This window comes from Canis lupus, chromosome 23 (genome assembly GCF_048164855.1).
Source record: "Canis lupus baileyi chromosome 23, mCanLup2.hap1, whole genome shotgun sequence".
Taxonomy (NCBI): domain Eukaryota; kingdom Metazoa; phylum Chordata; class Mammalia; order Carnivora; family Canidae; genus Canis; species Canis lupus.
This window is the reverse complement of record NC_132860.1, coordinates 13,801,991-13,827,282: the sequence shown is the minus strand read 5'-3', so window position 1 is coordinate 13,827,282 and position 25,292 is coordinate 13,801,991. Positions and strand designations below refer to the sequence as shown.

At 49.8% G+C, this 25,292-nt stretch overlaps 1 protein-coding gene across 4 annotated transcripts in view; it reads left to right on the top strand.

Annotated features, from left to right (window-relative positions):
- The window catches only part of SPON1 (spondin 1), a 251,096-nt gene that overhangs the window by 206,541 nt on the left and 19,263 nt on the right, over positions 1-25,292 (top strand). For all 4 annotated transcript variants that reach the window (XR_012015539.1, XR_012015538.1, XM_072793985.1 and 1 more), the window contains exon 7: positions 18,218-18,282. Coding sequence is in view for 2 of the 4 variants with exons in the window: in XM_072793985.1 (XP_072650086.1) it covers positions 18,218-18,282 (65 nt within the window). In the remaining 2 variants the exon portion in view is untranslated. The remainder of the gene's footprint in view (positions 1-18,217; positions 18,283-25,292) is intronic.

Below are 25,292 nucleotides of genomic sequence, written 5' to 3'. Positions count from 1 at the left end.
GGGGTCTCACTCAGATCCTACAACACAACCTGGGCTTCTCAGAAGTCAAGCTACCCCCATTTTTTTTTAAGTTTGCAACATATTAAAAAGTGGAAGGAAATGCTATACTAAGGATTGACTAGTATATTGAGGTAATGCTATAACAAAAATATATATAAGACAATAAAATTGTGCCCATCTCAAGATCATTTACAAGATTTATACTTCACCAGAGGTGGGGTTGGCCAGGAGCAGGACGTGTTAAAAGATGTAAGATGCACTTCTTCATTCAGCCCTGTTTGGTGTATCTCTGTGACCTCTGGAATCATACCCGATTTTAATCTCAGGCTTTTGTGAACATGAAACTGAGCAGAAGGCCCCCCAATCCTGTGTCCACCCTTGCACCTCAACCCGCATTCCCTACCTCCCTGCCTCCCCACTCCTGAAATGTAGTTCACTGGACATAGTTTTCTCCCTCCTGCCTCTGTTCCTTGCCTCTCAAGAATTTCCAAAGCCAGGTGCCCTGTGTCAGGAAGGAAAAATGATTTTCCTCTACCCATTTAGGTTCTTGACTAAGACATTCCCACCCACCCCTGTAATAAAAGGAAGATTCACAAGAGTAAAAAAAAAAAAAAAAAAAAGATTTAATTACAGATATATTATGTCAAAAGGCAGCCGGGTCATTGAGGCTTATAGGCCATCTTGAAGCTAAGGAAAGGAATAAGGGCCTGGGGCTTCATAGGGGAGGAAGACAAGCACAAGAAGGTGAGAAGAGGAAATATATGATAAACAAAATTTGCCCTGCAATGCAGATATGTCTCTTAGATGAAAATACGATCTCTAGTAATAGCTCTCTTGCTGGCACAGGTCCCCTCTCTAAATGTAATTTTCCTTTGCAAAAGGGTAACTTTTATTCTATTTTCAGTGCTTCTTCTGTGTCTGCAGTTTCTCAAAATAATCTTCGTGCCAAAGAGGCATATTTGGGGGTGGCATATTCTCTTACCCTTCACCTGCCACTGGACCTTATCCTGATGACAAAATGACCAAGTGTCGAGACTTAAACACAGCAAGGAAAGGTCAGGGAGTCCAGCTCCCTCCGCCTCGCGGAGGATCAGCAGTTAGTTACAAATGATGGGCTCTTTCATCTGGCTCCAGCCTGGCAAGGGATGTGGTGGCGAAGAATTCTGGGTTTCATTTTCCTTATTTCTCTGAGCTACTTCTGGCACGAACATTATAAGCAAATCAAGTTTTGATCAGTTGAAACCTATTTGAAGTCTATAAGAGCTGCTGCCCATTCATTCATTTATTAAACAAACTTGTCTTTATTATCTCCCAAATCCTGTGCTAGCCAGTGGGAAAGAGGGAGAGAGAGGTGAATGAGACACAACCCCCCACACTGAGGCACTCACACCTGGGTGGGGGGGATACATGCCTGTAAAAGGGTAACTACAGTTCAGTAAGGTGGATCCCATGACCAAGGTCAACATTGGGGTACCTTGGGGGCACCTGGGTGGCTCAGTGGTTGAGCGTCTGCCTCCAACTCAAGCCGTCATGCTAGGGTCCTGGGATCGAGTCCCACATCAGGCTCCCCACAGGGAGCCTGCTTCTCCCTCTGCCTGTGTCTCTGCCTCTCTCTGTGTCTGTCATGAATAAATAAATAAAATCTTTAAAAAAAATTTGAGGTACCTTGGCTGCACAGAGGAGGGGCAGCTACGCCAAACCAAAGACTTAAGCAGCATCCTGAAAGATAAGGAGGCAATAGGTGGGTGAGAAAGAGCGAAGAGGCACCCTCGGGAGATCATGGCTTATGCAAAGGAACAGTAGCTTGTAAAAAGCATTTCTGGTTCAAGAAACTTCAGGTAGTTCAGTAGGGACGTGGGTATCCTAATGCTGATGCTTTGCCATCGGAGGACACCAAGCTCAGGTTCTGGCCCCTTTGCCTATTAGCCACATGCAGGGGACTGAATCTTTGGGTTTCTTCAAGCCTCATCCATAAACCCCACCTTAGAGGACTGTTGGCGTGCAGATGAGCTGAGGTGGAACCTCACACGGAGACCACAGCCAATACTTGGTGGCCGGGTTGGTGATGAAGGTGAAGGTGGTGGTGACGGGGATTATGGGAGGAGGGGAGGTGGGGGAAGGAGATACGAAGCTGGAGGGGCAGGCAGGCCCGAAGCATGAGCTTTGGGTTCCATGCTAAAAAATTCGGACATTATCCCTAAAGCCAAAGGAAGGAGTTCAAGAAGCGGAGTGGGCCGGTCCAATGTATGCTCTAGAAAGGTCCCCACGAGGGACTGGAGTGGGAGCAGGAGAGGAGCCCTGGAGGCAGGAGGCAGTTAGAAGGCCCAGGCACTCACGTGAGGGCGCAAGGTGTTGCCTGTGATTTCTCAGACTTCCTGAGCCAACTCCCCTCCCTCACAGCGGGGCCTGACCATGTAGAGGAATAGAGAATCCAGGCTCCTATTATCCTTGGAATTAGCTGCTTTGGTGATTCCACGTGTGTCACACTCAGGCATGGAAGTATGCTTTTTCAGTTTAAAATGGAAACAGTTTTAAAAAATAAATAAAATAAAATGGAAGCAGTAACAGTGGCGAGCTGTGGGTGGTGGGATTACAAGTTGACTCCATATTATTCTTTTTTGCCTATCTCAATTTTCTGAATGTTCCACAATGAGCATATTTTTGTAATAAGAAAAAAAATCCATCATAAAAATGTTTTCTAAAAAAAAAAAAAAAACCCAAACTACACATAGTTTCAATCAAAACAGCAATTCTTTCCTTACTACCTAAGTAGGGAAATGCTCAATTGAATTACAAATTGGGGGAAAATATTGTTGATAGGATCCAACCTCAAACTTTGAAGGTCTTTATTTTCTTCCTTTTGCTTTGAAAGATTGTACCAACGAAGACAGACCAGAGACATGTGAACAGTCTTGAGTTTGAAAAATCACAGTCATTTTTATTGTGATCTCTTCAAGCACAGATTCTCCCCATGATTTTTATTTCAGGAAGCTTCAAGTCCAGGAAAAGTACCCAGTAGTTAGAGGTGATTGGATTATTGATATTCTCTTTTTTAGAAAACCAACATCTCATCAAAGAGAAGTCCAAGTGACAATAGGCTCTCCGCCTGGGATGGAAAAATAAGGAATTGCTGGGAGGCCTTGGGTGAAATTTAGCGCAATTCAGTGGGAACTACACACAGGTCCAAGAACTGAAATTTTTCAGCTTTATGCTCCAAAACATGGAATAGTCATGCCTAGGTCACATGTCCATGGAGTCGCCTCAGACGGACATTTTATGTACCATTAGGCATCTTCTCAGAGGTAGCATCTCGATTACAATCTTCAACTTGAAATTTTTTTTAAAAAAAGGTAATTATAATGATAATGAAAAGAGTTCACATAGTTTTATGGTACAAAAAGTGTACTAGCATGTAATCCTCACAAGGGGCCTATGGGTTAACTCGAGTGTCCTTGTAGAGATGGAGACAAGGAGGCTCCAAGAAGCTGAGGCCACACAGCTGGAGGGACAGGACTCAGATCAGCTCTTGGGACTCGGTGCTATTCCTTCCTTTCCTCCCTTCTAATAACTGGTCTTAATTACCACATCTTCACTAGACCCACTGAGCGTCTGCGTTTCAGTTCAGGTCGTGATCCTGGGGTCCCAGGATCCAGTCCTGCATCAGGCTCCCTGCAGGAAGCCTGCTTCTCCCTCTGCCTGTGTCTCTGCTGCTGTCTCTGTGTCTCGTGAATAAATAAAATCTTAAAAAAAAAAAAAAAGGGCAAGTAGGGTCTATAGGAAGAGTATGAGTTCCTAATACTGTTCCAACAAATTAGCACAGATTAAGTATTTTAAGACAGGATAAATATATTCCCTTTACATGTAGAGATCAGAACTCCAAAATGGGTCTTACAGGGCTAACATCAAGATGGGAGCCAGGCTGGTTCCTTCAGGAGGCTCCAGAAGGCTTTTTGCCTCTTCCAGAATGTCAGAGGCTGCCAGCATTCCGTAGCTTGTGGCCTCATCACTCCAACCTCTGCTTCCATCCTCACGCTGCCTTCATCTTCTATAGTCAAACCTGCGCCTCCTTCTTACAAGGACACTTATATTGCAAGCCTCCTGAATAATCCAGGGTAGTCTCCCTATCTCGGGATCCTTAAAATAACATCTGCCAAGTCCTTCTGGTCATAAGGTAACATTCGCAGGTTCCAGGGATTAGAACATGGACATCTGGGGTGGGGGCACTGGTCAGCCTACCTTGGGGATATTTACTGAATGATCCTTGAGCGTAAAATTCCCTGAATTTAAATTTAGGTCATCGCTCTTTTGAGTTTTCTATTTTTAACCTTTCACTTTTGAGTGCCTTGGGACTTTCATGTCTGCTTGCTTGCTTGCTTGCTTGTACTCTGAAGCAAATTGAACTCTGACCCCCTGTCAGAAGTAACTTACCTAAAACGCCATCCTCCATGGACGCCGGGGTGGCTCAGTGGCTGAGCGTCTGCCTCTAGCTCAGGTCGTGATCCTGGGTTCCTGCGATCGAGTCCCACATCGGGTTCCCCTGCAGGGAGCCTGCTTCTCCCTCTGCCTGTGTCTCTGCCTCTCTCTCTCTGTGTGTGTCTCTCATGAATAAATAAGTAACATCTTTAAAAAATAAAAATATTAAAAATAAAAATAAAACTCCATCCTCCTGCTATCTTTCAAGGATGGTTGCAGACAGCAGGGCTTCTCCAGGCGGGGAGAAAGGTACATTCTCTCCTGGTTAAGCCTCTCCTGCCTGCTGCCATTTACTGAGCACTTACTGTGTGTCAGGAACTGTGCGAGCATTCTGCATTCCTTTGTAGCTCATTTATATCTTGCAGCAAGCCTGGAAGGTCATTATCATTAGACCGCTCTACAGAACGAGAAAATCAAGGCTCAAAGAATTAAATAACGCGTCTAAGGTTGCATGGTTAAGCCACAGAGCCTCTAAAACCCAAGCTCTTCGTACCAAGCTCTTGCAAAATTAGATCATTCCCAAACCCAAGTAATGTACGGACCTTTTTTAAAGGGCATGTGTAAGCTCACAAACCCCCAGGGTTGAGTTATAATTATTTTCATTATCATATTATTTAAATGTATGCAAAGATAACTGGATATTAACTCTTTATGCTTATAGCTCTCATATGACCATAAAAGCAAAATAAGGATAATAATACGAACACAAACTACAAACCTTTTAAAATGCTAATTAGGAACATTGCTCGAACATGGTGGGTGATGCTGTTTTGTTGAAATTGACGGCTCACAATCCAGATTTGATGCTGGCTGCCCTGACAGGGTCCTTCAGAGTTGGCTATGCCTGTCCCTTGGCCTAACTAACCTCTCCGACCACTGACAGCTCACGCATCATTTGATCTTAACCCGGCGAGAATGTCATTGATGTGCCAACTCTGGTTTTTGTTTTGTTTTGTTTTGTTTTTTCACTAACTGTAGCAGCTGGATTCTCTGGGCAGTGGGAAGAGTCCAGATTGGCATGCATGAAGTTAGGGAAAGCTCCTGGGAACCACACCTGGGGTGGCAAGGGGGTCGAGGGGGTAGGGAGGGCTGCTGCAGGCAGGGATGAGCAGAGGGAGAGGCTGAGCTATGTTGCAAACCCAAAGAAGGCCTCTGCCAACATCACACGAGGCGGTTTTATCCAGCCAATGCACTCCCCCCAAAAGAACTGACAACTGAGAGCCGCATTTCTGCAGCTTTCCCAGCAGCTGAAGAGGGATCTAGGCAGAGCATCACGGTCCACAGTAAAGTTGTACAGAGCGGCAGTGGGATAAACACGAACACATCCTGGCTGCTGAAATTGCCTGGCACTGCTAGGTGATGTGATCTTCAAATAAAGAGAAAAATTGGGGAGAATAAAAGCTTTCATTTACTGGACATTCAGTATATTTGACTAAGCACCTACTATGAGATGGGTGCTTTGCTGGATACCTCTGGTGGGAAAGACACGCAAATGAACAAATAATCATGCAAATAATAACAATGCCACATGGTTGAGGTGATGGAAAAAGACAATCTGGGGGCATCAGAGATGGAATGGAAGATGTTGGACAAAGGGTCCAAAGTTACAGTGATGTAGGATGACGAGGTCTAGAGATCTAACATCCAGCACCATGACTATGTTTAAAATACTGTATCGGGGGGCACCTGGGTAGCTCAGTCAGGTAAGCATCTGACCCTGGATTTTGGCTCAGGTCGTGATCTCAGGGTTGGGAGATGGAGCCCCACATCCAACCTCATGCTCCGAGGGGACTCTGCTTGAGATTATCCCTCTCTCTCTCTGCCCCTCCACACACACACTGGTGCTCCCTCTCTCTCCCTCTCAAATAAATAAATCCTTAAAAAATAACAATAAATAAGATAAAATATTGTATTTTATACCAGAAATTTGCTAAGAGAGTAGATTTCTAGTGCTTTTACCACACACAAAAAAAGGTAACTATGTGAAGAGATGAATAAGTGAATGAGCTTGAGAGCAGTAGCCATGTTACTATGTGCAGGCATGCCTCGTTTTATTGCACTTCACTTTACTGTGCTTCCCAGAAACTGTTTTTTTGTTTTTTTTTTTTAACAAATTGAAGGTTTGGGGCAGCCCTGCATTGAGCAACTCTTTCAGCATCACTTTTCCAGTGGCAATTGCTCACCTTGTGTCTCTGTGTCACTTTTGGGTCAGTCTCTTTTTGGTAACTTTTTGGTCATTCTCTCCAAACGTTTTCACTACAATTATGTCTGTTAGGGTGATCAGTGATTGTGACTCTCGGGAAGCTCAGAGGATGGTTAGCATTTTGGGGCAATAAATTATGTTTTGATTTTGCACATTGTTGGTTTTTTTTTTGGACATAATTCCATTGCACCCTTACCAGACTTCAGTGTGGTGTAAACATAACTTTTATATGCACTGGGAAAGCAAAAACTTCATCTGACCCCCCCTTATTGTGATATTGGCTTTATTGCAGTGGTCTGGGACTGAACCCACGGCATCTCCAGGGTCGGCCTGTATATATATGTCAAAACAGGGTGTCGTACACCTTAAATATATAAGTTTCTACTCAAAAAGAATTAGGCCTTTCAGAGGAAGAGTTGCTTGAGGGGACAGAGATAAGTGGCTACAAGTGGACAGTTACACAGAAGGAAGGGAGGTGGAGACGTGGGGGTGTAACTAGGTAATCTCAGCTATCGTCCTGGCCATCCTCCTGGCCCTTCCCTTACCCCATCTCCCTCAATCCTCGGGTATTATTATTCATCTACTCTGCCCACAAGAGCTGGGACTGTGTCACCTGTCCACTGCCCTATGCCCTGTGCCCAACATAGTCTCTGACCCATAAAAGGAGCTCACTAAATCCGTGTTTTATGCATGTGGAATCTGCTCAGAGAGGACAAGCGATTTCCCCCAACGTACGTAAGTATGTAAGTGGCTGAGCCAAGACGTGAACCACGCTGCTCTTTAACTCCTGTCCGGGGGCCAGGAGCTGGTCTTCACAGGCAGGGAAACTGCCCTTACCATGGGAAGCCTGGCAGAGGCCAGCTCTTACATCCCCGAGGTAGGGACACCCCTCTAGTGTCAGCCGCAAGGCACAGCCTCGCCTGTTACCTCCCCAGTGTCCCTGAACCTCTGTGATGACATGGGACGGGCCGCCCGGAGGTTCTCAGGAATGAGAAGGGTTAAGCTTATTGAAGCTGTTCCTTTGCATTTAAATAGCACTATTTAAGAAAGCAGCCTTTCTGAACCTTATTTGATGCTAACGGGGCTGAGCACGCACCTTAAGGCACACCTATTTCTCCACCGACCAGGTCATTTGCAGCTTCATTACTTAATAATCTGAAAGCTTTTTCTGGAAATCAGTGGATGAAGGGAGACGAAGTGAAATGTTATGATATTTAAGGACCCAACAAAACAAGCTGACAGGGTGGTACCCGAAGCTTCTACCTTGCTCTCTATTTTAGAAGTCCTCTAAATTTTAGAGATCATCTCATTAGTGACATAGCTCTTTTAATGATGAACCCAAAGACCATGGAGCAGTGTAAAAACACACACATGTATGCTTTTGTATCTTTTTTTTACTTTGCTCTATAGTATATTATTTTGTTTTGTTTTGTTTATTTTAGGGAGAGAGAAACACGTGTGGGCAGGGGGGAGAGGGAGAGGAAGAGAGTCTTAAGCAGACTCTGCGCTGAGCATGGGGCCAATGCCAGGCTTGATCTCACGGCCCTGAGATCTCAACCTGAACTGAAACCAAGAGTCAGGGGATCCCTGGGTGGCTCAGCAGTTTAGCGCCTGCCTTCAGCCCAGGGCGTGATCCTGGAGACCCGGGATCGAGTCCCATGTCGGGCTCCCTGCATGGAGCCTGCTTCTCCCTCTGCCTGTCTCTTCCTCTCTCTGTGTGTGTTTCTCTCATGAATAAATAAATTAAATATTTTTAAAAAAAGAAACCAAGAGTCAGTCCCTTAACTGACAATGCTACCTAGACGCCCCTGCTCTGTGGTCTTTGAAGTCATCATTAAAGCAGCTATATCACAAATAAGATCATCTCTGAAATATAGTAAATTAGAAAGGATACAGACAATTTGTGTAATCATCTATTTGTATAATAATCTAGCTACTATTGTGCAAAGAAATGGTAAGGGTAAAGAAATTGTGTGTGTGTGTGTGTGTGTGTGTGTGGCAGCTCAGATTTCAACTCTGTGATGAAAACATACAAATGTAACGATGAATTGATAGTAGCTGCTGGTAGGGATGGTGGAATAATGGATATTTCTTTTTTGCATCTCTCACACACACCCTCTCTTTTTCTAACATCCTATAATATGGTTATGTTGGGTTTCTTTTTTATTTTAAAGACCTTATTTTAATAGGTGAGGTCATTCTCCTGGGACAGAGTACCTACCTGTCCCTGCTCACGTGCACTGGCATGAATGTCAGAACACCCGAGCAGTTTGGGGGCGATGGGGGGCCTGCCCAGCGCCCTCACCTCCCCACCTCCCCACTTCTGCAAGCCCACACCTTTGCAGTCCCCAGAGCGCCCATGGGAGCCTGGCACGGGGTAGCTGCGGTCGTGCAGGTGGGCCTCCCGCTGGGGAAGGCAGGCTTGGCTTCCAGCTTGTTTGGGGCTCTGTCTGCAGCCACCGCGGTGCAGGCCCCCCCATCCGCTGCCCCCGCCAGCCCTGGCCCCCCTCCCGGATCTGCTGCTCCCCCATCATCTGCCCTCCCTGAGCCTCTGCCTCCCCATCCACTGCCACCCCCAGCCATTGCCCCCCCCTGAGCTGCTGGCCCACCCCAGATCCGCTGCCCCCCAGCCGCTGCTCTCCCCAGCCACTGTCCCCCCCAGCCTCTGCTCGCCCATCCACTGTCCCCCATCCTCTGTTCCCCCCAGCCGCTACTTCCCCCAGCCGCTGTCCCCCCTGAGCTGCTGTCCCCCATCCTCTGTCCCCCAGCCGCTGCTCCCCCAGCTGCTGTCCCCCCCAGCCACTGTCCCCCCCAGCTGCTGTCCCCCATCCTCTGTCCCCCCAGCCGCTGCTCCCCAGCTGCTGTCCCCCATCCTCTGCCCCCCACGCCCGTAGCCTCGGCTCACCAGCGGCTGCCACTGCACCAGCCCTTGCTCTTCCCTCCTGCAGCTCAGGTGGGGCCGCGCCTCCACCGGGTCGGGATCAGGACCCCACTCCGGGAAGTGCGCCCCCTCGCCCCACAGCAGCAGCCTCTCTTTCTGGAGGAGGTTATACCTTCCACATCACACGTGCCTGAGTGTCACTCACCTTTTAAAGAGTGACCACGTGGCCCTGCTGCTCCTGCCCGCTCCGGGCCTCCGCCCACCTCACCGCCCAGCTTTCCCAACCCTGCCTCGGTTTTGCATTTTCAGCAAATGACGGGCGGGGCAGCGGTGGCAGCAGCGAGCAAGTAGGGGACAGTAGCGGTGGGGCAGCAGGGGGGCAGGGGAGGGGACAGTGGGGACGGCAGGGGGACGGGGGTCGGCAGGGGACAGTGGGGACAGCAGGGGACAGCGGGGATGGCAGGGGCAGCAGGGGACCAGGAATGTAGTAGGGGCACGGGGGGCGGGGGGGCAGCACAAGGGCTTCGCAGATGTGCCCTGGGGCACATCCTAGTGCCTCCCGCCTCTCTAGCTGTCCTGCGTTAGGCTCTCTGCTATCCCCGCCACCTCTGTCCTCCCAGTCCCCAGGTTCTCTGTCCTGTGACTATGCTACCTATACGCCGAGGGCTTTCAAATTTCTATCTCCAGCTTGGACGTGTCCCTTGAACTCCAGCCTCATCTATCCAGCCGCCGCCTAGACACGCCCCCTTGGAGTCATCCTTGACCCCTCTGTTTCACACCCCCATCCGTCAGCAGGTCCTTTTGCGTCTCCCTCTAAAATAATGCCCTGCAGCCGCTGTCTCCCGAGATCCCATCGCTCTCCCCTGCTCCAGTGCCCCCCCCCGCCCCACTAGCGGTTACCCTCCCGCGGCAGCAGGCAGCGGGGCCCTCTGAGCACGTGCGTCGGGTCACACTGTCCTGATTGCAGACCCTGCGGTGGCATCCTGGTCCCACGGCGCTCACAAGGGTCCTCAGACCCCGGGGAGGGCCACGCGGGCCACAGGCTTCCTCTAGCTTGTCACTGATCAGTCACCTGATGGACTCACCCGCTGGCCGTCCCTCGGGCGTCCCCTGCACACGCCTGCAAACCAAGCTGGTGCCGGGTGCAGGGAAGACACCGTCCCCACCCCTGCTCTACCGCCCGCCTCTGGGACCAGACCCGGCCAGGAGCTGTCCTCAGAGGAAGGGGGGGTGGGGGAGACAGGCAGGGCCCGAGGGGCGCCCAGTGCTGTGCCTTGAAGAGCTCTGCGGGGCTCCCCCAGGACGGGCGGGGCACTGCCCTTCAGGTCCGGTCTCCAGCCCCACGCGGGGCCTCCCTGGCAGGTCCTGCCCCGCGTGTGGTCGGGAGCTCGCCCGGCCCGGCCCCCTTGCTACTTAGTTTTCCCGATCGCTGGAGACAGGGGGGCAGGGGGGCAGGGGGCCTGGGCAGCAGGTCGAGAGGGCCGGGTGGGCTGGAGAGACAGGCCGCCCCCCTGGCCCCCAGCTCCCTCCCTCCCGGGGCCGACTCGCAGGAGCATCACAAAGGACAAAATGAAAAAGTCCGGAAAAGGAGGTGAAAGCCAGGATTGACACTCCGGTCACCAAAGGACAAGCTAAGTCGATGCCTGCGGCCGCTGGAAGCACACGGAAGGGAGGCCGGGCTCTCGGGTCGCGGGTGACGCGCGTCCTCACCCGCCAGGTCACCCGCCAGGTCACACGCGGGCTGAGGAGCGGTGGCGCGGCCGGGCTCTGCCGGGCTCTGGTCTCCCGCTCCGGGAATGCCACGCGCTGGCACAGAACCGTCTCGCGGGAAAATTGTCATCTCCGGGCATGATGCAATTTCCCCATCGGAATTGCAGGCTATGTTTGACAAGAACTAAAAAGAAATGGAATTTGAAATGCTTCTGTGCAACCACAGCATCTTCTGGCGGGTCTGTTAATGGGCTTCAGAGACCTTCTCTGGCTTTGAAATAGCTGGTCAGGCGGGGCCTGCGATGCTTCCCGGGGATGAGGCGTCCTGTGGCCCTTACGGCCGCCGGCCCGTGTCCCTGGGGGTCCCCCCGAGGCCGACCCAGAACTCCCGGGCGCAGGCCAGGGTTCCTAGAGCGGCCCCTGCGTCCTGGCCCTTCCCTCTCCCTCCAGCTCAGGCAGTTCCAGCAGAGCTGGGTGCCTGGCACCCCGCACCGCCCGCCAGCGCCCACCAGCTCAGGGCTGAGATCTCTGAGGCTCGCTTGACCCGGGCTGACCGAGGCCTGGGGGGACGCCGGCCCTTCCTGTTCCAGCCTCTCGGTCATTCTACAGATATTGCTTGGGCAGGCTCCAAGCACGTCCTAAATACTGATAGTTCCGCACGGAGCAAAACAGACGAAAGCCCTTGCCCACAGGGGGCCCCTGTCTAGTGGGGAGAGACAGACCGTAAAAAGTAAATAAGCAGGGGCACCAGGGTGGCTCCGTTGGTCAACTGTCTGACCCTTCCTTTTGGCTCAGGTCATGATCTCTGGGTCATGAGACTGAGCCCCGCATGGGACTCCACACTGAACGTGGAGCTTGCTTAGGATTCTCTCTCTCCATCTCCCCCTCCCACTGCTCACACTCTTTTTCTCTCTCTCTCTCTCTCAATCAATCAATCAATAAGCAAGCAAAATCCACAGTATATTGGACAGTGATCCAATGTGATGAGGAAAACATAATCAGATAGTGATGGGGGCATGCTGGGTTGAGGAGCCAGCAAGGGTTTGCTTTTTTTTTGGGGGGGGGGGAGAGAAGAGAGAGCATGCTCTCAAGCTAGGGGTGATGGACAGTGGTGAGCTCACAAATACATTTTAGAAGTGGAGTTGATGGGATGGCGGGAAGTAGAAGGATAGCCCTGCTACTGAGTGGGCTGAGAACGGGGGCGGCCAGGCTAGGAGAGAGTTTGGTTTCAGACATGTTGAGGTTGAGACACCAACTCGTGTCCAGATGAAGAGGTTAAACAGTTGATATAGAAGGCAGAAGATTGAACTTCAGTCGCCATCGCTGTGTATAGAGCGGTATTTTAAGGCCTGAGACAAGCTGAAATGACGGCAACGTGGAAGAGGATCAAGGGCTTGAACCCGGCTGGATGGAGAAGCATCCCCAAGGCTAGTGGTCAGTGGGGTGAGGAGAGATGGAGAGGCAGCAGGTGCCAGAGCCAGGTAGAAAGTGCTTCAAGGCAGAGGGAATGACCAACTGTGTCGAACGCTGCTGAGGAGTCACGGAAGCTAGGAGCTGGGCACCATACCGCTTGGCAGTGGTGAGGTCACTCGTGATCTTGACCATAGCAGCATCGAGGAGGGAGGCATCTCAGTGACTTCATCTGAAAAATGGGAACCATTTGCCTGCCTGCCTCAGAGTTCTGCAGCGTAGACCACATGAGACCACGGGCAAGCCATAGCGCACCATCAATATGAACCATCTGTTTTTATTTATGACCCAATAAACCCAGAGCCTGTCGAAACCATGGGAAACTATGACGTTGGGCACAATTGATTTTAAAGATGCTTATAGCTCCATTATCACCTCATAAAATGGCTCATTTCCTACTGCTCATCACCAGGACACCCACCAAGGGATGAAAGAGTTCCCTTTAGACATGGAAGCCATCACGGTTGATATTTTTTATGGGTGGTAAGTGGGAATTCTGGGAAAGGAGACAAGCAAATAATGGAGCCAAGCACCGTTCGCCAGAGTCTTTACATGAGATGCCAGGCACAGCCCTCACGGAGGGGTCTGGGTGACCCTGTGCCTCAAGGCAAGGGTCTTAGGAGAAAACTGTGGACCAGGGGCAGCCATGCTCTTGCTGAAAAACGAGCATTGTTGTTATTATTGTTGTTTCTACTTGCTTTGATCGCCTCCCCCTCTGACTATGGATTGCACCCCACTTCTCTTCCTGCAGGGAGGAGGCAGGTTGTCCAGGCTGACCCCCAGATTGTAGGTCTAGGGTAGACATGCTCCGTGCTGCCCGCAGACAAAGGGGGCCTTAGGATGAGGAAAGAGGTTGTGGTTCAGGACCGGGAGGTGAAGGTTCGGGTAGACCCAGGCACCGAGACCAGAGAGGAGGTGAGGAACAAGGCCGGGAGGCGGTGACACACTCTGGCCCTTCACTGTGGGCAGGGCTGAGATGCCCAGAGCCCCCCCTGTGTTGAGTGCTGGCTCTGGAGAGCCTGGGAGGGTCAGTGTTGGGTGAAGTTGATTCTAACACCAGCCCCCACCCAATCCCCGCGGACCCACATTCTTACTCTCTGCTCTGCTCAGCCTTGGCATCTCCTAATACCGATGTGATTTCTGCCTCCAACCCATCCCAGGCCTGTATTCACCCCACGTGGCCCTCCTTCCTCCAGCCTGCGGCCTCTTGGGGGCTGTGTGCTTCCCATTTGGTGTCAGTAGCTATGAAGTCTGCGTACAGCTGCATCTTCACAGTATATTTACCAAAAGCAAAATGAAAAACTCATCTCCATGAAGATGGACATGAGTGACCTGTGGCTTCTTTGGGGCTTTTTATTTTAATTGGCATATTTTGGAAAAGTGCTAATGTCATCGAGAAGAGGCATGAACTGTGAATACCCTGAAATACTTGGTTTGAAAGAGTCCTATGGGAGATGTATAAGGGCTCTAAGGATTCTTGGAAGATCCTTTCTGTGCCTTAGAGACTTGTTAAAACAGCTTTTCATTTAGGTCTAAAGTTTGGATTGCTTACTCTGACTTTAAGTCCTTCATTCTCCAGAATGGAAGATGCCCTGCCCCCCCAGCGGCCCCATCCAAGACTCAACCCAGCTCCATAAACCTCCCATCATATGCTCCCTGAGCCTCAGCACTTGGCGTTAAGTCAGGGAGTGTTCTCCCGAGGCTTTGTGGGTTTGTAGATGCAACTGTGTGCTTCACAATCTGTGCTCAAGCAGTGCAAATTGATTCTAATACCATCTTGGCCTGAATGTAAATGAGAGTAAGACGAGTAGCTAATATGTGCTTATTCGGGCACTGTATTAGCACAGTATGTGAACTATGTCATTTTATCCCCCAACAACCCCACGTGGTAGAGACTCTTTTTTTTTTTTTAAGATTTATTTATTTTAGAGAGGGGGGCAGGAGCAGAGGGAGAGAAAGAATCTCAGCAGACTCCCCACTGAACGCAGAGCCCAACACAGGGCTCGATCTCACAACCCCGAGATCACAACCTGAGCCAGAACCAAGAGTCGGATGCATATGCCACCCAGGTGCCCCCGTAGAGATTCTTTTTAAATCCCACTTCACAGATGAGAAAGCTAAGAGAGGTCAAGAGACTTCCCAGAGGACACAGCGCTAGCTAATGGTACAGTCCAGATTGGAACTCAGGTGTGATTCTAGAGCCTGTGCTCTCAAACACACTACTCTCCTGCCGGCTGGTTCAGTAAATACTAAAAAGTTTGATAGTATTCAGTGTGCCCAAAATTGTGGCAACATGGGCACATTCTTGTGGGGGGTGAAAATGGGCACAGATTTTTGGAGCACAATTTGGTAGGTCCTACCAAAATTACAAATTTGCTTCATCTTTTCAGCATTCCTGGCAATCTGTAACACAGGAAACCTTGGGTTGGTAAACAAATGTATATGCAAGTGTTCATCATAGCATCATGTATGGAAACAAATGTCCACCAAAAATGCTGGTTAAGTGAATTACAGACTATCCGTGCTATGGAATCCGACATATACATCAAAGGCTTTGCTTTTCCAACAATTTGCTGAGTATCCATAGCACTGGAGATGGCCATGAACAAGCAAGCCAGACATTCTCCAATCCTGCAGAATTTAGGTTCTACCAAAGAATTTCAATGCTTCAAAAATTATTAGCTTTTTAAGTAATCTTTCCGTCATGCTCCTACATTCTCATTTGATTGAATAACACAAATGATCATAAACAAGTAGATGCAGACGGCATGCAACCATGAGATGAAACAATTTATAGCAAGAAGCTGTTCTAATGCCCGCACACGAGGATCCACCATCCCTGGAGCCTCCGTAGCTCTAAAAATTACAGGTGGAAAAAAATTAAAGATAAAAAAATAAAAATTACAGGTGGAATTTCATCACCGTAAGTAAACAGTAATGGAAGGCCCAAACAATTTTTTGTTGAGTTATATACTGCAAAAGTGAAATCAATATGTCATTAGCTGGGACCTGAAAGCCAAGTTTTAATTATCATGCAAGGTAAATCTGTAGGGCCAGCTAGCTTGGTGGCCGTCTTAACTCCACCCACATGGATTTCACTTCTTAGTAAAGTTGTTCTTCAACGGCAAAGGGATTGTCATCAGACACTATCTCGTTACTTGGATCTCATATCTCGGGTTTCTCTTTTATACGTCTTGACTTGGTTTACCATAATTTGAAGATCTCCAACACTAAAATGCAACAAAAGGATTGCAATGATGTAGTGTCCACTGACGTGGAAAGTTCCCGATGATATATTAAGGGAAAAATTTTAAATCATGGTGCAGAATAAGATATTCGGTATGATGCAGTTTTTGAGCTCTGTCTAATGTACACACACACACACACACACACACACGTAGTTGCATATGCATAGTAAAAGGTCTGGAACAGTACACACTAAACTATAACATTCTGGAGAAGGAGGCGGGAGGCAGGGAAGATGCTAGGGTGGAATGCGCTCAGCATTCACATTGTGTGCTTCTGGGATGCTAAATTTGTCTACAGTAAGCATGTACAGTTCTGCTTATGCAATATTCTGTATATGTAAAAGCAAAGGGGAAGAAGTACAGCAGGGCTAGATGACGAAGGCCATGTAGGAAGACTCGGGCGTTAAGAAAGTATCGTGGAAGTTGTGGGCTAAGGGAGGGGATGGGGGTGGTCGGACTTGCAGCAACGTGGAGGGTGCACTGCAGGGAGCAAGAAGGCGTGCAGGCCGTGGAAGGGCTCAGGACTTGCAGACAGTGAGCGCGGTGGATCTTGGAGCCCGACCTGGGAGGGGCGGGAGATGCAGTGGAGGCATGAGGTGGATGTGCTTTCAACCTCCAGGGCCAGGGGCGGCGCTCAGCCAGGGACACCGACCTCGGAGATGGTGCAGGGAACCAGGTCACGGGAGGTCCAGCGCTGGCATTCGGAGATGCGTTGGGTCTCACGTGAGACTTCACGCTAGACAACCTCTCGCAGCCACTCACCAGATACTTAGGAGAAATGAGTGAGGGATACATTCCCAACGACTAAGCAAGTCTCCCATGAGACATGGAAAGCACCCAGTTGGGACTTCGGAATGAGCTCCTTGCAGCCATGTGAATGTGGGGGTGTCCTTGCATCCAAAGATTCTTCCCTCTGACCGGAAGAGGGAATAATCAGGGAAGCCTGAGCTCAAGAGGCCATTGTCTCTGCCAGCTTGTCCCCAAGACCATCTGTGGGTGCCCAGGCTGAGCTGGATCCAGCTGAGCTCCTGTCCTCCTGACGCCCCACCACCCAATGGGATGCAGGCGAGGTGCTCCAGAAGGCTTTTTATAATCCTTGGGCCTGAGCCCGGGGACACCTCTGACCTCCTTCCAGTTTCCTTAGGGCTGTGAGGTCTTCTGGGCATGGTACCCACCAATTAAGAAGTTCACCAGTTCCCCCTCAGTATGTTCTAGGCACTTAGGCCAGCCCTGGCTGTAAAGATGAGGGCGGAGCTGTGAGTAAGCCAGCCAAGCAAGTCTCTGCCCCCCTGAACTCAGGGGCCTGTTCGTCGGCACCAAAGTTCTCCCTTCCTCCGTCAGTGATATTCTAGGCTTTTCTGGGCACTGTGGATAGTGGTATCTGAGTACCACTGGGCCCAGCCAGGGAGAGGGGAGATCCAGGACGAGCTGAATCCACTCCAGGGAAGCCAGATTTGGGCCTGTGGAAGTCTTAGGCCTTGAAAAGATTATGCTCCTTCTCTGACCCAACGTATAATTGAAAATAAAAACCAAACTGCAAAGTTAAGCAAAATCAACAAAGTTCTGATTTTTGCCCCCTGATGACTAACTTAATGCTTTCCTTCAAAATGTTATCACATTCTTCCTCAAATAACTATTTTAAGTGCCCATGCTACACACTGTCCAAAGCAGAATAGAGCAGAATAATATGAGTGGCACAAGGGGTGTTGGCCACAGACTTTGTTCTGACCTCCTGGTCCAGGGGAGTCTGACCAGGTGCGTGGGTCTCAACAGCCGGTGAGGCATTGGGAATGACAATCCTCTGGAGCAGGGGTTGGCTACCCTGCAGCTCCTCACATAGCCAATGCCTGAACACGGAATGCATGACCTGCCCTCCAGGCTGGGCACAATCTAGAAGCCTGGCCATCCAAAGCAGAGTCCGGGTCACAGCCCTGGCTACAGTAGGGAAGCGGAGGACTGAGCTAGAAACCAAAGCGTGGCTCAGTGGGCCCAACAGAGTGCAGCACACACCAGTCACGGTGGCCCTGCAGCCCTTCCCCTGGATTGGCGAGGTCCTAGGGCTTCCCTACCCTGGGGAGGGATGGCTCCACACCTGGGCAGGTAAAGCCTCAGCAGCAGGTAAGGGAGTGGGGATGGACGGTGTCACCATGTCAAACCTCTCTTGTTCCCGGGAGCCTGGTTCCCCTCACTAAATATCTGTGGTCCTTTTTTTTTTTTTTTTTTTTTTTGCAGAGTGATGAGGTCCTCACCGTCATCAAAGCCAAAGCTCAGTGGCCAGCCTGGCAGCCTCTCAATGTGTAAGTAGCAAACAGACCCCAGCCATGCCCTTCCATCCACCGGCTTCTTGGACACCTCTGTGTAGATGGCGCACATGGACCTACCTTGAACTCTCTTATCCAAAATGGAACCCATCACTAAGCCCTGTGGACCCTGCCCTCTTGATATCTCACGAATCAATCTGGCCATCCTCCCACTGTTAGTGCCAACCAGCGTGCTCTCACCTGGACCGCTTCAACTCTGCCCTCTTCGGTGCTTTCTCCCATCTGATCCCACATGACACCGTCATTGGAGTGATCTTTTAAGAATCCAAATCTGATTGTGTCCTCCTCTCCAGAGAATCCCCTCGTGACCTCCCTTAGTCTCCAGGATCATTTTATGAGGCCACCGTGAGCCCAACCTACCCCAGCCCCTGCCTCCTTTTGCTTAGGGCTCATGTCTTGCCTCTCCCGACTCCACAGCTCACTCCGGCTGCCCTGAATCCTGTGCACTTCCTTGAGTGAGCTCTAGTTTCACTCATCCTTTAAGGATGCAAGATCTGGAGCAAAGTTCTTGCCAGCCACGTGGACATGGTTTAGGAAGAATGGCTTGGCTGTCCCTTCTCTGGAATAGTCTACACCCACTAATGATGGGATTGAAGACAGTGACAACACGGGCAATGTTGAGTCTGCTCAGTGGGAGAAAAGGCAAATTCAAAATGATAGGAAGGGAAGCACAGGATGAGGCAGCAGGAGCGGAGGGAGGAGGAGCTCTCACCCATGACCAGCTAGCTGGGAGCAGGGAAGCTGTTGCCGTGCCAGGCCCCTGGTGCCCACCTGTTTAACATTCAGCAAATTAATAGTCCATCCCCCCACTATGTGCCAATCCCCACCCTTTGGAATGCCTGGCTGGGGGCGGGGGTGAGGGGGTTACCGTCCAAAACCAGAGTCCTTCCACTCCAGAGCTGCCCTTTGCACACGTTCAGGTGGCACCATATATACAGAATATGTATATAACAGCATCATGGTAGCCCCGTACACTGCAAGGGGATAAACGTTACGATGAGGATATAAGTGATTCCAGAAGACCAGAGAAGGGGCACAACCCAGCTGAGGGCTGGGGAGAGATCATGAAGGCCTCGTTCAGGAGGTGTCACAGGGCTGAGTCTAGAAGGATGCTCCTTGCCCTGGAGAGGCCCAGATCTGGGCAGAACTAAGGCCCTACGTGGACACCTGAGGAGAGAGGCCCACACCTGGACAGCTGACCCAGGCAGCCCAGCCGGCTGCACGGAGGCCTTTTCTAGTTTACGGTGATCTCCTCTGAGGGAGATCTCCACTGAAAACGTGCCCAGCCCTGGGAGTGCCTTTCCCTCCAGAGAGAAGCAACAGTGGCAAGGCCAGCTGCCCTGGGCTCTCCCCTGCTAGGTGGGCATTTGCCTGTCTCAGGCCTGTCCCACCAAAGCCCACTAATGTGAATTCATAGAGGCCCTGAGCCCCTTCACCTGATTAACATCAATCAGGAAAAAGGCCCACCGTGAAACCTGTTTGCTCCTCAGCTGCTCCCAACTCCCAAAACCTGTAGGTGAAGGGGTCCTCACCTTGGCTTTCTAAGCAGGAAGAGGCTCAGGCCTGGGAGGGGTTGGGGGCATCTGAGCCGGGTTTGTAGATGCCCACGTAGACACCACTAAGGAGCCCTGAGCCCAGTTTTCCCTTAAGGAGCCTGGGTTTAGGAAGATGCAAATGACAAAGCAAGGTGCTTCCAGAAGGAGAGAGGAAAGAGGGAAGAGAGGAAAGAAGAAAGCAGAGAGCTGACCTTTTGTCTTGAGCACCTACTGTGTGCCAGGTACCCTGCTAGGCACTTATGTCCTTCATCCCACTTCATCTTCATACTAACCCACAGGGTAGGGATTTTGAGCCTCACTTCGCAGATAAGACTGAGGCTCAGAGGTTCCATGGCGGGGCCAACCTCAGCATCCAGCTCCGCCCGCGGAGGAACTAGAACTCCAGCCATATCCAGCTGCTTCCGCTACCTCTGCCCTTCACTTCTGACATCGTCCCTCCAATTAAGTAACAATTCATTCTGTGTCCAGTTTTTAGATCAATCAAGACCCACGTATCTGCTAGTCAGACTTTGGGCCAGCATGAGATAAATAGCGTGACCACAACAAACTGTCTGACTCCTGCCCCAAAACAAAACAGAACCGTGACTTTCACTTGTGTCCTTCTGTCAAGGATGACTGAAGCATTTCATTGCCTCAACAAACATTTATGGTGGGTCTCTAAAGGGCAGTACTGTCAAAGGTACTTGGGAATACAGCAGTGAGCAGTGCGGAGTTTCTCATGAACTCACGGTTTAGTGAGGGACATTAACCAGATGATGACAAATGTGATGTGTCTGTGAAGTAACGATAGAAGGTGCCATGAGAGTGTGTGAAGGGGACCCTGACCCAGCCTGAAAGTCAGAGAAAGCATCCTTCAGGGATGGCAATTGAGCTAAGAGTTAAGGAATCAATAGGAGTGGACTAGGTAAAGAAGCAAAGCAAGGGGAGAATATTCTAGAAAGTCCAGAGAGACCGTCATGTGTAAAGACCCTGAGGAGGGATCAGCATACTTAGGGTACTAAGCAGTTGTGGTACAAGTAGGTCCAGAGATCACAGGTGAGCTTGGTGTGGAGCCAAGTCATGCAACATTAGGGATTTTGATTTTTGCATTAAGAGTAATGGGAAATCATTGAAAGGTTTTAAGCAGGCCGCCAACACGATCACATCTGCATTAAAACATAATAATAAGGGCAGCCCGGGTGGCTCAGCGGTTTGATGCCACCTTCAGTCCAGTGCATGATCCTGGAGACCCGGGATTGAGTCCCACGTTGGGCTCCCTGCATGGAGCCTGCTTCTCTCTCTCTCTCTCTCTCTCTCTGTCTCTCATGAATGAAAAGAATCTCTTTAAAAAAATGATAATAATAATAACACCACTCTGGCTCCAATATGAAAAGGTTAAGAACAAGAAGCAAGACCAGTGAGGAGAGAAGTCACAGTGACCTTGACAAGGGTGGTGGTGGTGGAGATGGGACAGGTGCAGAGATCTCAGAGATGTGTAGGAGAACCCCACAGGCTGCCGTGATAGACTGGGTAGGGAGGGTGAGAGAGGCAGGGAGACCTAAATTAATAAGTTGGCGTGACCACTTAAAAGGTTTCGAATAGTAAATGAAGTTCAGTGGGAAAGGCCAGGAGCTCAGTTCTGGATGCGATACGTTGGCGAAGGCTTCAGGTGTCCAGCTGGAGGCGTGACCCGTTAACCGCAGAGCTCTGAAACTCCGGGAGAGTTCTGCACTGACGCATAAAACCACGAGCCGTCGAGGAGCAGTAGACGATCAATGCCAAGGGCACGGATGACAGAGAGCCTAAGTCCAAGGTTTAGGGCTAAGTTCCAAGGAGCTCCAACATTTAATGCAGAAGAGGACTTGCGGGCAAAGGAAGGAAACAGAAAAGGAGGAGCAAGAGGATTGGGGCAGAAAGCTTGGTATCGGAGGGGAACCAAGGGAAGAAAGTGTTCGAGGAGAGAGTGGGCAGCTGCGCCCGGTGGCTGAGAGGTCAAGTAAGCCGAGGGCTGCCCGGTGCTGCTTGGATGGATCAACATGACGAACGCCAGTGACGTTACTGAGAACCCTTCCTGCTGCCAACGGCCAGAGGCCTCGAGCAGGTGGAATGTGAACAGAAAGTGAGTTCATGGAGGGAGCGCGTATAGACAGGTCTTCTGTGCGGTTTGCTGTGCACGAAGGGAGACCAAGCAGTGGCTCTAAGAAGGAGATGAAAGAGTCCATGAAGTTTGTGATGGTTTTTTGTTTGGTTGGTTTTTTTTTTGCCTTTTTTAAGATGGGAGAGACTTTCTGAAAAATTGGGGGGGGGACCCACCAAAAAACTTGGGGACACCTTCTCACCCTTCGCCCATCCCTCAGACTTGCTGAGACCCCAGTGGAACAGAATTAATTGCTGGCAAACACTTGGACGGCCCGAACACCCCGTCCCTCGCCACTTAGTGCTACCAGCCTGGTAAGGGAGAGGAGTTCTCCTTTGATTTTCCCGGACCCCAGCACCCCCATTCCTCTTCCAGATCTCATTAGGAAGTCAAATGAGGAAGCCTCCACGCAGCCAAGTTTTGTTTTGCAGAAAGAGCCCTGCCCCTCGTCACTGAGCCTGCCCGATTGAGGTTAATGGGATGCCAGCCTCCCTTGGGCCAGTGGAAAGCCGGGGTGACCTACTTTGTGAGGTCCTGCCGGTGAAACTGACTTGCTTTTCAATGATCTTCCCCTTCTTCCCCGGGACCGACCTCCCCAAGGACAGCCCTGACCCAACAAGTGCGCTGCTGCCTTGCTTAGCTCAGTAAACCCCGCCGTAGCTCCGGGCCGGAGCGCAGGAGGAGACAGAAAGGGCAGATTGTGGGCACACCCCACATCCTTCACGAGTTCTGCGGGCGCCAGGGTAGAAAGTGACCAGGTTTCCTGCAAATCGACTCTGGATCTCCACCACTCCTCCGGTTTAATCCGAATGCTAGGAATCCCTGGAACTTTTCAAAATAGTTTTTTTTGTCCTAATGAATCTTGGCAGGGACTACAGTCCCCTTCATTATTCCCAGCCACTCTGTTTAATTCATATTTAATAAGACAAGCATCTCCGTGTCCCAGACAGATGGGAGGGTGGATTAGAGACCCTGGTGGCCCTCTCCAGAAATCCTGCCCCTGCAGGGCCAGCGCCAGGCAAATGGCCCCACGAGGACAGAGGCATCTCTGTCTGTCTGTCTGTCTGTCTGTCTCTGCCTCTCAGATCAGGGCTGAAGGTCTCCCGGCCCTCCCTGCCTCCTGTGGCACTTGCCCAGCTCTGTCGGTGTCCTCGGTCTTGCAGAGACTGGCCTTGGACCCGAGGGGCAGGAGGCAGGCCTAACCTGCCCGGGGGACCGGAGTCCTAGATGCCTCCGGCTTAGCAGCAGCTTTCCCCGAGGAAACCGCGCTCAAACCTGCCTCCCCCGACGCGGGGGTCCAGCCTAGCGCGTGGCTCGGGTGCCCTCTAGTGCTTTGGTTGAGTTTCTGCAACTTTGAAAGCTCTTTATTGGGGATTATTTGAAATACAGGAGAGCCCCAACCCAGTGCATGAGGGATCTGAACGGCCAGCGACTGGAGTCTCACCAGTGAGGCTCAGGTTCAGAAGGAATAACAAGTTCTTAGAAGGAGCGTAAAAGTCCCCTACTGCCTCTTTTCTTTTATGGTGCTTTTCAAAGTTCTGTTTGGAAAAGCTTCAAGGAGTAGAAAACCAACATTTACCAAGTCCTGTGATGTGCTGGTCACGACCACAAGCAGTTGCCTCACACAAAGCCCTTGGGCCGGCCTGAGGATGCTCCCATTTTGCAAAGAGCACTGGGGTAAGAGCCTGGCACAGAGCTTAGCGAGTGGCTGAACCCGGATTCAAATCCAGCCGCCTCTTCCAATAGCCTGTGTTCTTCTTGACACGCCACACTGCCTCTCCGAATGTAAAAGAGGCGAAACACTTCTCCTTGTCTTCACTTGGTCTTCCTTTTTCATTTCTCCGGTGTGCACAGTCTGTTCAGAGCCGTCCTGTGTCTGTTGGGACGGTGGTGGTGTCTCTCTGGCAGATCTGGACCAGCTCTGGACATACTACAGATAGTCACATTTGTCAGCCACACTGCACGGAGACGTTTTTGTCAACCTGCCATTTTTTTCTCTAATTCGACACTGTTGTTTCATTACACAGATGTCTTTAGCTGGTGGATAATTCAATTAGCTACTTTTGTGATTGCTTTATTGTTCCAAAGCTGAGAAAATTAACATTTCTCTCACAGATCTGTAAACAACTTTTTTCCTATAATCTGGTTGCTTTCTATGTAGCTCTGGATTTTTTTTTTAATTTATTTATCTTGGCGTACGAGATTAGATGCGAATCCCCCTTTTTTATTTTTTTATTGCAGTTAAGTTAGCCCAGCCCCACTGTTGCACAACCTTCCCATTTCCCCCTCCTTATTTGTGAAGTCTCCTTTGTATGATACCTTATCTAAAGTTTCTGGGATCTCCAGTCTTTGCCATTCATTTATATTTCTTTCTTATCCTGAATATGACACCGTTTTAATTATCATGATTTATAATATACTCTGTTATACGATATGGCCAGATCAACTCTCTCTGCTAGAAAACGGATAAAAATGTAAATCCCGAATAGAAAAATAAAACCAAATTCACAGAATATCGCATCCGGGAAGACATGGCATATAAGAAAGCTTGAATGTGAATTTTTATGATGGTTTGGACAAATTAAAGAGCTCCAGTCAAACCTTGGGTTTCCCAAAGAAAACTCATATATATTCTTACCCATTTCATTATTTTAAATAGCATTTTTTATTATAGAAGTCATAAATACTTTGAGGTGATTTTTAAATTAAATTTGAAGGTCAAAGGAAGTACAAGAGCTCCATATTCATTTCCTAAATGAAGTAATTTATTTAAAACAAATATTTGAGGAGAATCTACTGCATGCCAACTCCTAAACCAGGTTCTGGGATATAGCTGTAAGCAAGACAAAAATGGTCTCCACTCTACTGGAACCTAATGGATAAGATGGAAATTAAACAAGAAACCCCAAGGAAAGAGTGAGCTCGGCGCACTCTGGGAAAGTGCACCAGGAGGCCTAAACAATTTGAGGAGAGGTCAGGAAATGCTTCCTCCAGGACATATTATATGAGCTGGGAGTCAGGGCATAATGTCCCCGCCAAGGCTAAGAGGAAAGAGCAGAGCATAAGTGAAGATGCTAGAAAATTGCTACAAATGCTCCCAGGTCCTTACAGATTCAAATTTGCCATATTACCCCACTAAGGTCAGGCATTTTGTGCAGGGATTGGTTGCTCCAAATTTCCTATTCCTTAAAGCCCCACTCAGGTTACAGACTTGGCCAAAGTGTAGCTGCGGAGAACAATTTACTTATGTAAATTGTAAGACACGGGAGGCTCTCAGAGGGTCACATCCATCAGCTGAGCAGAGTTATCAGGAT